We start from the raw sequence: 16,094 nt of genomic DNA, 5'->3' as shown, positions 1-16,094 counted from the left end.
AAAATTCGGAAGAGTTGCAAAGCACTAAAGCAGAGTTTAATGACATTACCCCTTTGAGCAGTCAGAGCGAAATTGCTGTCAACAGTGGAGCAGATGCAGATTTTTATTTTTACAAAACACAACAAACACCGTGCACCGAGACAGAGGACCCCCTTGAGAGCTCTACCATTTTTTTTTCGATGTTATCTTTAATAGCCCATGAATCTTTTATGCTTGCAAAGCGAAGTCGAAAAGATTTCTGAACGTTCAACAGTTTTCCAAGTCAAAATCCAATTCAATTCAATCCTTCATTCTTCGTTGAGCGTTCTCCCATTTTAATTGTAGTTTTATTGGATTTGCTGAAAATGCATTGATTGCTTATTATTGAAAGGAACAATGATTGGAACAGCAGTTGGCATCAACCACACAGCATTCGTTGTGAGGTTTGAATTATTTATTCTTTCATTCTGTGCCATTCGCTTTCGCATTATCTTTCCCTTTTTAGGCATTTTTGAATGAGGGCTTTTTGAAGATATGCCAGATTTTATCAAAGACGCATGATTTGTCGGAAAACCTCTGGTATTTTTGTGGTTCCATATTGGAAGAAATTGCATGGGAAGAAAAGGCAACATTATTTGAGCAATTGAAAATGAATTATGTGAATGAAGAATTCAAAGAAGAAGAAGAAGAAGGAAAAGAGAGTGAAAGGATTGGGGTTGATGGGAGGGAGAAGGAAAGAGATGGAGGCAGAACGAATGAAGGAAGGAAAGCGAGGAGAAAGAGATTGTGAAGGCAGAAGAGGCAGATGGGTGTGATTGTTGGAATTTCGCAATGAAAATGCTGAGTTGGTGAAGAAGGACAAATTGTGTACTTGTTTGTTTGCAGATGAAATTGTTTTTTTTTCTTTTTTTTGAATGATAAAAAATTTGAAGAAATGTTTGAAAAAGCAAAAAGATAGATTTATTATTATTATTATTATTATTATTATTATTATTATTATTATTATTATTATTATTATTATTATTATTATTATTATTATTATTATTATTATTATTATTATTATTATTATTATTATTATTATTATTATTATTATTATTATTATTATTATTATTATTATTATTATTATTATTATTATTATTATTATATCTTTTTTATTTTGAAAAATGTATTTTTATGAGTTCCAATAACAATTTAGAAAATGTATTTATGTATTTGTTTGAAATCTTTTTGTTATTTCTAATTTTTCTCAAAGAATATGTTCAGAAATAGTTCAAATTTCATGTGCTTTTCAATCAGAACAAAGGATTTCTGAAAAACATCTTTTGTCGATGAGAAGAGCAGATGAGTATATTTGAATAACAAACATTGGCTGATGGCACAAAATGAATGGGAAAAAATAAAAAAAGAAAAAGAAAAAGAAAAAGAAAAATTGAGAAAGAGAAAGAGAAAGAAAGAGGAGGACGAACAAAAGAGAAGAGCTTATTTGGATGTTTGTGGGAAAGAATAAAGACGAAGATGAGAGAAAAGGCAAAAGAGATTGAGAATATGAAGGGTGGAATGGAGAAGAAGAGGAAAAGAAGAGGAAAAAGGAGAAGAAGAAAGGAGAAAAAAAAAGATAAGAGAGAAGAGGAAGAGAAAGAAAGAGGGAGAAGAAGAAGAAAGATTATTGCCTCATGTTTTTTCAGCGAAGAGATGAGAAAATGAAGAAAAAAGACTTGCCAATCAAATTGCATTGGGAGATGAGGCATTTTATGGTTCGAAAGAACACTTTTTCAAGAGCAATTATTGTGGGTGTGTGTTTTGATGTGGCATTATTCGACTTTTTTGTACTTTTTTATTGGAAGAATATTTATGTTTGACAAGCTTTTATTTTATTTTATTTAATTTTCAATATGTTCAATGCTTCAAACTTGAAGAATTCGACTTTTTCGAAAAAATCAATTTTAATCTGATAATATTTTATTTAACAATTGCTATTCAAGTGATCCTTGAAAGATTCTTGTTTTTTGAAGCATTCATTTGAGCATACACATCTCTTGATTTTCACATTCTTATTTTTTGTTGTTTATTTTTATTGTTATTTTTTTTTCATGAAAAATAATCACATGCAGCAGCAAATGCCGATTCATACCCTGCAAGAACTGAAGAAATTGCGTGCTATGAAAGTGTCTTTGATGTTTTCCAAACGCTCTCAAAATGATTGTTGCAAGAAAGATTTTTTATCTTTTTCAAATTGTTTTTCAAAAACAATTATTAAGGGTGATTTTGATCATCCGGAAAACATAAAAATTTTTCAAATTAAAATTTATTCTCATTCCGCATGAGAATGCATTTGTGCATTTTGGCATGTTTGATTCTTGGGAAGACATTTGAAGCACAGCATGTCTCTGGAGCTGCCACATTGGAGAACAAAGGTTTTCTTTCGAATTGATATTTTTTCAATAATTCTATTTATTTTTGGCAAGGAAACTCAAATGATGCACAATATCTATCAGAGGCTGAATACAATTATTTATTTGAACAGAATTCATTGTCAGGGAGTGAAAACACCGCAGTCAGGTCTTTCTACAGTGAAAAACACATTTTTGGGATTTCGCAATTCTACAGTTGAACTGAAAAATGTGGCAATTGAACATTCTTCCTCGCCATTAATGCTAATAACAGATAAATCGAGTGTTGTGTTGGATTCCTGCATTTCTCACCAAAAACAGCATCTCCTTTTCATTTGCAAAGTGGGTCAATCTTCCTCACAAATATGAGATTGATCCCCCCAAAGAACCTGAACCCTTCCAGCCTCATATTTTCATCTGATGATTCAAATATTGCTATTTTGAGAAATTCCGTCATGGCAGATCTGACTATTTCATCATCAAACTATTTCCTATTGTCTGGAAAGAGCCAAAATGAACAGATTAATAACTGTGCATTCAAGAACATTTCTGTGAAATATGCCTCGAATTGCGATCATTTTGTGGAACATTCATGTTTCCGAAGTTCAATGGAGAACTGCCTCATTTATTCGTGCGTGAATGTCTTTGAAGGAGGGATATCGAGTGGATCATATTCTTATCAGGAATTCATCTGCAAAAATATGACAATAAACTTCGGGAAAAGAGAAATGAATGCTCTTCAGAAAAAGGAAAAACTGAACACAACAGAAAGCCAATCCTTTTCATCGTGCGAATGGGAAGATTGCACAGCACCACAAGGAGGGGCTCTTTATGTTCATGATAATGAAAATGCCATTTTGACAGTTGAAAATTGTTCTTTTATAAGATGTAATGCTTCTTCAACAAGAGGTGGAGGGATATATGCATTGAATATCGCAGAATGCATCGTTCTTCATTCATCATTTTCTCAATGTTCTTCAGTTGCAGTTTCTGGCTATGGTGGCGGAGGAATAACAATGGAAAACATGAATACACAGCCACATATCGATGATAGCTTATTTTTCAACTGTTCTTCGAGAATAGATGGAGGGGCAATTGAATTCCTTCAAACGAAAACACAGAAACAGAAAGAATGCATCACAAATTCATTTTTTGACTGTTGTAGATGCAATGTTTCAGCTGGAAGCACAGGAGGTGCAATTCAACATTGGTGGTGCACCGATCAAGTTGTAATTTCAAACTGCCTATTTTGCCATTGCTATTCCGGATGCGGAGCAGGCGCTGTCGGCCTTATAATAACTTCAACAAACAAAGGGATTTTGCTTTTTTTCTGCTTTTTCAACAATAATACGTGTGATGTTGCCGGCCATGACATTGTTCTATATGATTCAACAGCAAACAATATTGATTCCACCTGCTATTCCACAAGGCAAACAGAGAACAGGGTTAGCACAAAACACAATTCAATTGCTGATAAAAGCGAATGGCTGAGAAACGACTTAAGAAGAATTAGATATGTCTCCTCAGTACAAACAGAACCTAATTCCATTGACACATATGCATGTGGACGAGATGAAGGCCATCCTTGCAACACCATCAGCCATTGCCTTACTCAGCTGATTCCAGAATTTGTCACAGATATTGAGATACTCACAGGAACAATTACAGAATCCAAGAACGTGGATTGTGGAATTAACACTTTCACAATATATGGCCAATGTGATTCGACAACAACTGTGCAGACAGAATTTGAAACATCAGGGTTATCTCTTTTTTCTGTATCAGCAGGAACATTGACTGTCAGAGACTTTTCTGTTATTCACGATTCGGCATATGCAAATAATCGTTGGTCAAGGCTGTTTGAGATCAAAGGAACAGGAGAAATACATATTAGCAGATTGAACATATCAACAGGAATTGCGCAAACTTCAGAAACAGCAATATCGACAGAACTGATAAATGTTCAGAGTGGGATGTTGCAGATGGAAAATGTGAACTGGGCAAAGACCATCTCCACAAATTCACTGTTTTCGCTTTCTTCGACAAATGAGATTTCATTGACACTTTCAGAGTGTGCCTTTGATGGGATTGAGAGAACAACAAGCGGAGCAGCTGTGATGTCGTTTTCGAATGCCAAGGCAAACATTGATGTGAATACGAGCACTTTTGAAAGATGTGGAAGTTTAAGTTCAGAAAATGGAGGATCGATGATGTTGTGTGTTGGAAACGAAAATGAAGTGAAATTGAAAGGCGGATCTTTTGATGGGTGCTTTTGTTCGTCATCCAATGGTCTTGGGGGAGGAATCCTTCTTCGATTATTGAACGAAAATCCAGATTTCTTGATCTCCTCTTCCTTTGGCACAAACACAGCCAAGTGGGGCAGAGACATCTTCGTCTTTTCACCCAATCTGGAAGTGACAACAAAATCACAAAAAATCACTTGCGTGACAGCTTCATTGAATTCTTTTGATAAGGTGCAGGGATATGAAAATGGAAATACAACCGTGGCTATCCCTCTTTACATCTATCTCCTTCCCACTCCAGAAGAAGTATATGTGACAAGTACCGAGGCATCTGACCATTCCCATTGTGGAATCGCCCAATTCCCTTGTTTGACAATGAAACACTCCCTCACAAGGCAAACAGGGCCAAAGAAAGTTGTTGTGAATGGAATGATTATGATGAGTGATGAATTGACCTTTGCTGATCAGAAACATGAAATAAGAGGAAATGATGATAAAAGTGGTTGGAAAGTTTCTGATTCAAGTTCCATATCCAATTTAGCGATGATAACAGCAAATGTTGTAACAGAATTATCAAAACTCATCTTTTCTCTTCCTCCTTCTCTTTCATCACACTCCATTTTCATTTCATCTTCTTCTTCTCAAGTGACTCTGTCTCAATGTTCTCTTTCTCTTCAAAAACCTTCATCAGAATTGACATTTTTATTCTTATCAGTTGAGACAGGGATCCTGATAATCGACAAATTCTCAGCTTCATCGATTTATTTGAGGAGAAATCCGCTGATCTCGTTGACAGGAAGCGGAACAAATACAAAGTTGGTGGACGCTCTGTGGCTGAACATGACGAAATGCAATTTCACAAAAATCGAAAGAGCAGCTGGAAATGGAGGCTGTGTGAGCATAGACAACAGCGATGATGAAAATACAAACACACAAATAAATATTGAAGAATGTGATTTTGATGAATGCTCTGTGCTTGCTGATGAAAGCAGAGGAGGGGCAATCAATGCTCAGCTGAAAGGGAATACTCAATTGAATATTGTTTCGTGCACATTCACAGGATGCACAGCACCAGCAGAAGAAGAGAAGATTGGCTTTGGTGGAGGGATGGCGCTGAAGTTGATTGATGAATATTCTTCATTTGTGATATCATCCCCTGTTTTTGATTTGGAAAAACCAAATATTGCAAAATATGGAAATGATCTTTTTGTTGAATCATCCAACTTGACGAAGAGCATCACAAATGACTCACTTCCATATGTTTCTGAGCATCTTGCTGATATTTCATTGAATTCAATGAGAGGATTTGATGGAAATGATACAGCGAATGCAATTCCACTGGTCAATTTCTGGCGAGCGATTGGATCAGAGATATTTGTTGGAGGTGAAGGGAAAGATATGGGTGCCTGTGGATTCTCAGATTATCCTTGCCTTTCAATTGATTATTCACTAACACGATTGCTTGAAGGAAATGAAAGGATTATCAGCATCATTGGAAAAGGAATTCTTCAGAAAAGTGTTGATCTCAGCGGGGTTTCAATAAATTCGAACGACAGTGAAGCCTGCTCTTTGGAATGTCTCTCTTCAGTTGAAGGAACAGAGGAAGAAGCAATGAAGATTCAGGGCATTACCAATTTCGAACTGATAAACTTTGTGATTCCATCTTCATTCACAAGTGGAGTTAATGTTCTGATGCATGTTGGCGCAAGCGATGGATTATTGACTGTGAAAGATTGTTCATTCACAAAAATTGAAGAAAGTGGAGAAGACATGATCAACTTTGGGCTGATCAGAGCAGATGGAGGAACAGTTCAATTGGAATTGGTGACAATGCAATCGCTGTCTTTTTCAAAGGATGTTATTTCTGTTTTGTCAATAACGATTTTGAGTATCAAAAACATAACGATGAAGAATGTTGATCTGGAGGGAGCAAGTGGATTGAGCATTTCAAAGAGTTTAAGAAGAGAGAGAAATGAAGATAAACAAGACATTGTTGTTGAGTGGAGTTTATTTGAAGAAGTGACTCAAAACACAACAGAAAACATCTCGATCATTCGAAATGAAAATGATAATCCATTGAAAATAGTGATTCGAAACACAACGATGAAGAAATGTGGAGGGTTGAAGTGTGGAAAGGGGGAGGGATGCTTTGTGTGTTGAATGAGGGAGGAAGCTTCGACTGCTCATTTTGCACGATATCTGAGTGCTTCTGCTCCACCACAGGAAGAGGTGGTTGGCTGTTTCTTGAATGCACCTCGAAAGATGAAATGCCTCTGAACTTTGTGTTATCGAACATCACATTCAGAGGCAATTCTGCATTCAGAGGGAGAGACGTGTATGTGAGATGCCACTCAATCGATTCACAAATAATTGACGAACAATTCTTGTTGGATTTCAGAGCACCATTTGTGAAAGACCTGGCGATATGGGGATGCACATCGGACTCGTTTGTGGGAGAAGAAGATCTTCTGCTGAGAGTCGTAAGATACCAGAGCGAGACGATCTTTGTATCTTCTGTTGATGAAAATGCAACAGATAGCAAGCAATGTGGAGAGTTTCATTTTCCTTGTGAGTCATTGGATGCTGGAGTGCAACACATCATCCCTTCACGCTATTCGCAGCTGTTGATATCGGAGCAAACAATCATCAACGGAGAATGCAGTGTGCAGAATGTTAGCATTCACTCATTGGAAACTCCCTCAGCTGCTTTTGTGTATCTGAACTCAACAATTGATGGGGATGTGGGAAACATCATCACAACAACAGAGATTGTTCGGATTGAAAGATTGAAATTCAATTTTGATCAGTCATTTTCCTATTCAGGCAGTTCTCTTATCCATGAAGCAAAAGGCCAGCTCTCTCTTTCATTTGTTGATTTTTCTTCGACATTTGCATCAGAAAACATTGAAGCTGTTATTCTAAACTCAACATTGCTGAGCATCGAATATGGAATTGTGCACGTTGACAACTGCTTAGTATCGTTCCTTTCATTCAAAAAGCCATCATTATTGTTTAATGGCGATGAGATAAATATTACGAATGTGAAACTGGAACAAATTGAAGCAACAACAAATGTATTTGAGATTGGACAATGCAAAGAAGTTGTATTAAATAGAATTGATACAAATGGAGTGAATCTGTCTGAAGGTTGCATCATTGTGATAAACGATTTGCCATCAGGAACAGTTTCTATTGGAATCTCCTCATTCAACAACTGTTCAAGACATTCAGAAAGCGCTTCAATTCTCTCAGCTTCATCAACGTCTGCTCATTTGGAGTTTTCAAACTGTTCTTGCACAAATTGCAATTCCTTGTCTGACAAAGGAAGTGTTGTTGAGGTTTATGATATGAAGGATGTTTCGATGCACATGTGTGAGTTTGAAGGAGTGCAAATAAAAGAAATTGAAAAAGAGAGAAATAATAATTATGAAGAAATATGTGAATGGAATGGATCACTTGTCCATTCAGCAAATTCTTCGTTGGTAATGAAGGATGTGATTATTTTGAATTCTTCATCGGGCGGATTATCATTGTCATCTGGAGATGTGACAATCGAGAAAGGAGAGTTTATGAACAACAATCCATTCATTGAAAAATATCCCTCGGCTCGGAGAAACATCATTTGCTCGGGTCCTTCCTCACTGACCATTTCAAGCTTGAAAGGGGTGACGGACAAGAGAAGAATTCTTCTCTTTGGATTTTGAATGATGGATGCACTCTCGAAGGATTAGCAGGAGAAAGGTCATCGCCTTTCTTCATTCCCAAATTGGAAGATGTTTCAGTGAACGAAAATGGAAGTCATATTGTTGTGAAATTCGAGGGATCTCTTTTTGTGCCTTGTGACTTGTCATTCAAACTTGTATATAAAACAGGGGATGTGGAGTTGGTCGAGACATATCAGTTTGAGGAAGACAGTTTCATATCAGAAACTGAGGTGATTGGAAGAGTTCCATCAGAAAATATTTCAAAGACAGGAGATGAAACAGAGGTGTCTGTGATGATTTTGTTTGGAAAACAATTGGCTTCCACTTCTCCACAGATACTGAAGAACAAAACAGAATCAAATGACAAAGGAGATGAAAGGATTGTTGAAGGAGGAAAAGAAGGAAATCATATTGGTTGTTGATTGTGATTGTTCTTGTTGTGATAATATTGATTGTTCTCATCGTCGCAATAGCCTTTATTGTGAGATGGAGAAATTCAAAAGAAGAAGCTAAAAAATACAAGGAGATAGTTGATGATAATATTAAGAAGGATCCGAAGGTGTTTGAGATGGTGACAATGGAGATGTCTCCCGAGGAGCAGTGGAGAAGAGCAGAGAAAGAGGCAGAGAAGAAGAATGAAGAAAGGATAAAGAAGAGAATATACGAGAAAAGCTTGGGACATTCAGAGTCATCAGAGCATCTTCTGTCTGAGAGTGGTTCAACTGAATACATCCTGGGGAGAGACTCAGACAAGATCCCTCAATGGGTTCTGGAGAAGGTTGAGGAAGAAAAGATAAGGAAGCGAACTCCATCGCCTTCTATTTCATCAACATGCTCAACTGATTCTGATTCAACATTTGTTCGAGAGGAGGATCTGTGTCCAACAACCTCATCGATGTCTAATCTCGTGGACGCAATGGCCTGTTCATCGCCTCATGAGAAGCTGATTGTGGATCTGAGAGATTCACTGTTCATGTTGCTTCATGGGAGGAACAAGACAAAGGAGATGGCGATTGGGACTCTGCAGGAGAGGGAGCAGACAGCTGCCCAAATCCTGTTCTGGGTTGCGAATGGAGCTCTCCACTCCTTTGATGAAATGGAAAATTCACTTCAATCATTAGCCAATTTGAGTCCTCACATTGTATTGTTCTCTGAGCACATGGTCATCTGCATTGTTATGCATTCAGATCTTTTATCAGATGACTCTGATTCTTCTTCCATCTCCTCATCAACTGTTGTGACTTCTACCAGCGATGATGATGATGAAGACTCTCTGCCCTCATCTGCGTTTGAAGAGGATGATTATTACAAAAAAGAGTGCCTGAGGTGGAAGGCACCAGAGCTGTTGATCAACAAGAAGATGGGAGCAACAAAGGAGTCAGTGTCATTCTCGATTGGGATGATGCTGTGGGAGTGCTTGACGCTCCAGATCCCGTTTGGCGATTATGAGGCAGAGGTGGCAGGACAGAAGATAGCGAATGGAGAGAGACCGAACATGGAGATAATTAGTGAATCTCGAATGAAGGGAATGGTTGAAAAAGCGATGAGCATGAACGCAGAGCATCGCCACTCATTGTCACAGATCAAGCGGGAGTTTGTGGAATTGTTTCCGCAAAGTGCAATGGTATTCACAATGACAGATGCGATCTGTTTGGTGGGACGAAGTGAGAGAATTGATTCTGCAAACGAAAGAGAATCTGGAGATGCATTTAATTTGTGATGATGTTTGTTGGCTTTGAACTGTTTGATTTTGAAGTGATGTTGTTGGATCAAAATTGTTTTTCTGCCTGTCTTTGGCTGTTATTCTTCTGTAATTATCTTTTTGCTCATGATCAAATATGGACTTTGGAATATGTATTTTTGGAAAAGAAATAAAAAATAGAATAATTGTGTGGTTTTATGTTTTCATGTGGAATTTTCAGTTATTTGTTTTTGTTGTAATTGTATGAAACACTTCTTTTGAGAGAGTTGAAGAATTGAAATTTATTTGTTCGCTTGCGTATTCCCTGATGAGAATCCCAGGCCTCTGCACATCATTCAGCATTTGCAAGTTATTTTATGTGTTTTTGTGAAAAATCTGACTTTTATTTCTACATTTATATTTTTCGTTATTGACTGAATGTTGGAAATTGAAAGAGATTTTTCGTTCATGAATAACCAACCTCAATTGAAATATTATTTCTAAGATTTTGCAATTTGCATTTGTTTTGTTCTGTTTTGTTGCAATTCTGATCAAAGATTAGCAGTTGAAATGGTTTATTCCAGATTTTATTAAAACTGTCAATTTTTGATAAACCTTTTTCGTTGCTCATTGCTCGTCACTAATTTGTATATTCATGTAACTCTTTCACATTTGTAACTCAATTGTTTATATTTCAAATTCATTTCATGTTTTCATTCACCCAACTTGTTTTAAGGTTTTAATTTTTTCCACAATTCAAACAAATAATAAAATATTGATTCAAAGAAATTAGAAAAACAAACTTTGTCAGCGAACAGACAGATTCCAATGGCCTTTTTTGAGATCCAGGAGATGAGTGATTTTCAATTACCAAGCTTCAATCTGTCCAAAAACAATCTTTCAAATAAATCCAATTTGATTCAACTTCCAATTTTAACTGGAGATAAAGAAGCATGAGGCTTGGTTCAATACAAACGAAATTCACTCTGATGTTGCATTATTTTTCGTTTTTATTAAAAAAAAGATTCAAATTGAACGTCACAATTTCGGTGATTTTTCCTTTTTTCTATTTAAAAAAAAAACACAAAATAAAAAAATTAAAATTTATATTAAGTTTGAAATAACTAATAAGGATTGAAAGAAAGAATTGTTTTACAATTTCTTTTGAAACAATATTTATTTAACTAAAAATGTATTTATCGTTTAAATTAATTTTTGTCTTCAAAAAATAAGCAAGCAACTCGTTTTCTTTTGTTCATTCCTCTCAAAAAGCAACGCCAAATCACCGCTCCAGCTTTGCTGCTCAGCAACAACACCAAACGGAACACAGAATTATGAAACAGCAAATGCAACCAAGAACAACAACTGTCTCATTTATACTCCATGCTCCAAAAGAACTTGTATGGAATCTTCTGCGAATACACTTCGTTCTTCTTTTATTTTATCGTTGTTATGTTATTCTTCCTTAATATCATCTTCCTCCTCCACCTCCCCTGCCCTCTCCCTCTCTCTCACCAACTGCACCATGACCAACATCAACTCAGAACAGTTCAGCCAACAGGCTGCCACCAATGGCGGATGCATCTCATTCGCCTCATCTGTCCCTGCCAACTCGTTTTCAGTAAGTGACACAAATATCTCCACCTGCTCTGTGAGCGAGGATACAAGTTCTGGAGGAAGAGGCGGTGCTCTCATGATCGAGTTCAATGAAGGCTCACAAGTGTCAGAATCCTCCTTTTCCATCACCAATATTGTGTTTTCAGCCAACAAGGCCAGCGTCGGAAGAGATGTGTATTTTGTGCGTGAATCATTTGTCGCTTCTGTGAAGGAACCCTTGTTCGCCTTCATGGGAAGCATCACTCAGAAAGACAACTCAGCTGTTGGACATAACAGAACAGAAGCGATTGGAATTTCGATTTATAAATCTTTATCAACGGGAATACAGCTGACAATGGACATGTGGATGGAATGCCTTGCATCAAAGCAATAAATTGCTGGCTATCAAAGATGCACCGCAAGAGGACACGCAATGCGAAGGGGCTTCTGAAGAAGGTGCAGATCATAAGGCTGATATTATTTTATGCGATGATTTGTCGGTGAAAATATGTGCAAACGAAGGCAAGGTCGAAGAAAGTTGGGGAGATGTTATACAAAATTGAAGAATACGTCTAATATGTGTATTTGATGAAATCAACATTGCTTGTCGGGCATTTATTCTCTTCTTTCATAGAATTTTCCATTAAATATGCCTTTTCAAATATATAAGTTTCCCTCATCGTTTCATCTTCTCCGATATATTGAAGGCGTGTGACGTTGTGTAACCTGCCGAACGCTATTTTTGAGCTCATTCATTTCACAAAGGGATTGATCTAATGCTCTTTCTTTTTTATTTGTTCTTCTTTCAGCTTCCAAATTACAAAAAGAAAGAAAATATCGTCCTCCTTTTCTGATTGCATGCCTTCTGATAGGCCTTTCTGAGTTCAAAATAACTCGTTTCATTGGCGCGTCACTTTTGCTGAATTTTTGCGAGTGAAGGAATTTTTCTTTTCGATTCTAAATGGAAATGATAGATGAGGCCTGAAGTTGAATTTGGGAGGAAGTTGAATGAAATGAAAAAAACATCATTATTTTTGTTGATCATCGAAGAAGACGTTGAAGAAGAAGAAGAAGATCGCAATGAAATGAATTTGCCAAAAGGATATTTCATCTTCAGAATTGTGAATGAAAAGTTTCAAGAAGGCTCATTCATCCATTTATCAGAAGAGTCGAAGAAAAGCGAATAAAACAATTATTTGATCTATTTGTTTAAGCCTCTCATTGAATGGCAAAAGCACATCAGAATCAAAGCGTTTCAACTTAATGCTGAATAAAATGAAATAACAAATATTGAAGTTGAAGGAGAATATTCAAGCAGAGCAAAGAATAACGAAATCATGCTTTAAATACGATGTATTTGTTTCACTTTTATAATTTTGAAGTTACGAGGAATAAGAGGAAGAAGAAGAAGATAATGATGATGCGTTAACTAATGAAATGGTAGCGAAAGGATGAGAAGAAGAAGAAGAAGAAGAAGAAGAATAGAATTTTTTTAAGAGGGATACGATGTGCAACTTTATTGACAGTGTTGTTTTTATTGAATTAAGAATTGCCAATGAAGGCGAGCAATCACAAGAAATTGATAGAAATTGAAGATATAAGCTGAAGCTATGAAGAAAATGTCGAAGGGGAAAAGATGAATTAACAGAAGAAGAAGTGGAAGAAGTGGAAGAAGAGAAGAGGAAGAAGAAGAGGAAGAAGAGGAAGAAGAAGAGGAAGAAGAGGAAGAAGGGAGAATTGAAGGTATTGAAGGAAGAATAAGTTGTAGAAGATAAAAATTAGAATGAGAAAGGAAGAATGCGAAGATTCCACCATCATCTTTCACAAAGGTTGGATTTTCTTATCGAAGAAAAGGATGATGAAGTTGTTACTAACGCAGATGTTGATGATGATTATGATTTATCATTTCCTTCATTTTCTTCATTTTCTTCTTCTTCTTCTTCTTCTTTATAACGATATTTTCTTCTTCTCTTTCTCTTCATCTCCTTCTCCTTCTCCTTCTTCTCCCTCTTCTCCTTCTTTTCCTTCTTTCCCTTTCTTCCCTTTCTTCCCCTTCGTCTTTCTCTTCTCTCTCTTCTCTTTCTTTTCCTTCGCATCTGTCAGCAAACTCTCTTCACTGATGAAGCCTTTCCATTCAGTTTGATGTCTCTTTTCTTCATCCTTAAGCTTTTCAACATCAATGGAATATCACCCAGTGTTATTCAAGCGATTAAACTGTGCTGGTTGAAGGAAAGGTGGAAAGACCCTTTCAAAGGCAGTTGACGCTAAAAACACAGGAAGACAAGCACAACGAAGACGAACGCATTAACAAGCGACTGCATTTTCCTTGGATGGACTTGGTGATAATCTACAGAAAGAACTAGTTTTGAGTGAAAAATTTTAAAAATTTGCAAAAGAAATCAGAAAGAAAAAGAAAAGAAAAAAAGAAAAATAAATTCATCGATACAATGCAATTCTAAAATGAGACAATGCCTTTTTATAAGAAAACTCGTCTTCTCGCCTCTCTGATTGAAGAAGTCTGTCTTTTAACATATCTTCCCCGTCGTTTCTTTTTATTAACTGAAGTCAAAAGAGCAACAATTCAACACAAAATGAAAAAGTGAAAAAGAAAACATGAAATTATCATTGCAAAAAAGGAAGATTTATTTCAATTTTTGAAATTACCTTCTTTCTTATTTAAATAAAAATTGTTTAAATGTAACATAAATTTGATAATACACCTTAATATAATCAAGCATTTCAATTGTAGTCTGGTCTGTCTTGTCGGGTTCGCTTCGGCATCGCTCGAATTATTTCATGACTTGCTCAGAAATCCACTCTGAAATCGGAGAAACGATGAAAATCAGCAAAACAACCCAAAACGATGAATTTCAACAAAATGCAACAAGAGTCTTTACAGATAAATACACATTAAGTGGAAATCACCGTCAAACGATAAATGCGTTGAAATGAATTCAAACTCCTGAATGTGCTTGTTTCTGCATGTTGTATAAATCTTCCTTCGCCATCTCGAGTTTTGTTCATCTTTATATTGCTTCAAAGCCTTTTGGAATAGAATCTCTTTCATAACACGATTTGCGTTGATGTCCATTGTGGTTATGAAACTGCCTCTAAGAAATCCAACTATCATTCGCCCGAGCTTCAAAATACGTGGATTGATGAAAGCTTGATTCCCTTCATCAATCCTCCTTCATCCTGAACAACCCACTCAAGAAAGGAACTAATGACAAAAGTATCCTTATAGCTTGTAGCTTCACTCAACATATTAATTTTGAAGCAACCACAGAAGCCAGTAAATGCTTTGATATAACATAAAAAATCATTTTGATGAAATAAAGCCTCAATATTACTCTAAATGTTAGCACATAAATTAAAACATCAACGTTTGTTTTTTCATTTGGAGGAATGAAGTATATGCACGATTAATGAACAAACTGTTGCTTTTGTCTCTTCTTCCAAATGTTCTTTTCAAAGTCTTTTCTTTTCTTCTTCATGTGGTCAATAATGTTAAAATAGAAAAATAATGATATTTGAAGTCAACTATATGTGGCAAATATCCCAACATGTTCAAAGTTTTCAATCGAAATTCCATCCATTTCAATGAAATGAATTATTGTTGGCTCGATCACAACGAAATTTAATTCTTTCGTATTCGACTTAATATAGCCTGTCTCGTTGGCTTCTTTGTGACTTCTTTTTTAACATAGATTTTTTTCAACTGGTCAAAGGAATTGAGTTTGGACTTTATCTTTGTTTTGTCAATTTTCGACAATATTGTTTTTGTTTTTCTGTTTTTCATTTGAAATTTTGCGGCAAGTTGATCTTTACTAAAAATAGACAGAATGGAAATGTATGATGAAGATAAATCCAATGATGATGTTCAGGAGCAATCACTTGCAGATAAGTTTTTAAGTTTGTTCATATTTCTATTTTTTGAATGTTGCGCTTTCCCTCATTAATTAATTTTGAGAATTGTTTTCTGAGCTTGAAGATTGCAATGAGGAAGAGCAGAAACAGAAAATCGAAGAAATGAATAGATTGATGGAAGAAACGGATGATGAGAAAATCTTGTATGTTTTTAAGAAAGAGTTGTTTGATAGAATAAACAACATGATTAATGAAGAGAAATTATCACTTGAGAAATGCATTTGTTTTTGAAGTGCGTTGGATATTGCAAAAGCGTTGAAAGGCATATGGAATGATGGATTTCAGTTTTCTTCGTTGAAGAGAGATTTGAGGAGATGATTGTAAAAGAAGAAGAAAAAGGAAAGGATGAAAAGCTAATTACTGATCTTGGTGAATGCAATTTATTTTTGAGGGTCAACATCATTGGAATTGAATTCTATTTGCGTGCCTTGTCTGCTGAAAGTTGCTTTGAATAAGGAGGAAAACGAGGAAGCTCAAAAAGTTGAAATGGCACTTCTGGCATTGAGTTGCATTTTCTCGCATTATGTTTGAACATTTCTTTTTATTTTTGAAATATTTTCTAATTTTTCTTATT

The 16,094-nt window shown here is 35.9% G+C and overlaps 3 protein-coding genes across 3 annotated transcripts; 2 read left to right on the top strand and 1 right to left on the bottom strand.

Annotated features, from left to right (window-relative positions):
* Positions 1 to 2,299: 2,299 nt before the first annotated feature.
* Positions 2,300 to 2,590, top strand: MONOS_18363 (uncharacterized protein; the record flags this gene model as incomplete). The annotated part of the gene is made up of 2 exons (XM_067871377.1): positions 2,300 to 2,393; positions 2,445 to 2,590. 2 exons carry the CDS (start codon positions 2,300 to 2,302, stop codon positions 2,588 to 2,590), a joined length of 240 nt encoding a protein of 79 aa, XP_067718833.1.
* A 480-nt stretch (positions 2,591 to 3,070) lies between these two features.
* Positions 3,071 to 10,036, top strand: MONOS_18362 (uncharacterized protein; the record flags this gene model as incomplete). The annotated part of the gene is made up of 4 exons (XM_067871376.1): positions 3,071 to 6,612; positions 6,699 to 8,177; positions 8,276 to 8,730; positions 8,790 to 10,036. 4 exons carry the CDS (start codon positions 3,071 to 3,073, stop codon positions 10,034 to 10,036), a joined length of 6,723 nt encoding a protein of 2,240 aa, XP_067718832.1.
* Positions 10,037 to 11,452: 1,416 nt separating this feature from the next.
* Positions 11,453 to 11,854, bottom strand: MONOS_11135c1 (uncharacterized protein; the record flags this gene model as incomplete). Its single annotated transcript, XM_067863641.1, has 1 exon — positions 11,453 to 11,854. The coding sequence occupies one exon, from the start codon at positions 11,852 to 11,854 to the stop codon at positions 11,453 to 11,455; it is 402 nt and encodes a 133-aa protein (XP_067718831.1).
* Positions 11,855 to 16,094: the final 4,240 nt, after the last annotated feature.

This window comes from Monocercomonoides exilis, assembly GCF_001643675.1.
Source record: "Monocercomonoides exilis strain PA203 chromosome Unknown scaffold70-226867, whole genome shotgun sequence".
Lineage (NCBI taxonomy): Eukaryota > Preaxostyla > Oxymonadida > Polymastigidae > Monocercomonoides > Monocercomonoides exilis.
This window is presented reverse-complemented; position numbering and strand designations above follow the sequence as displayed.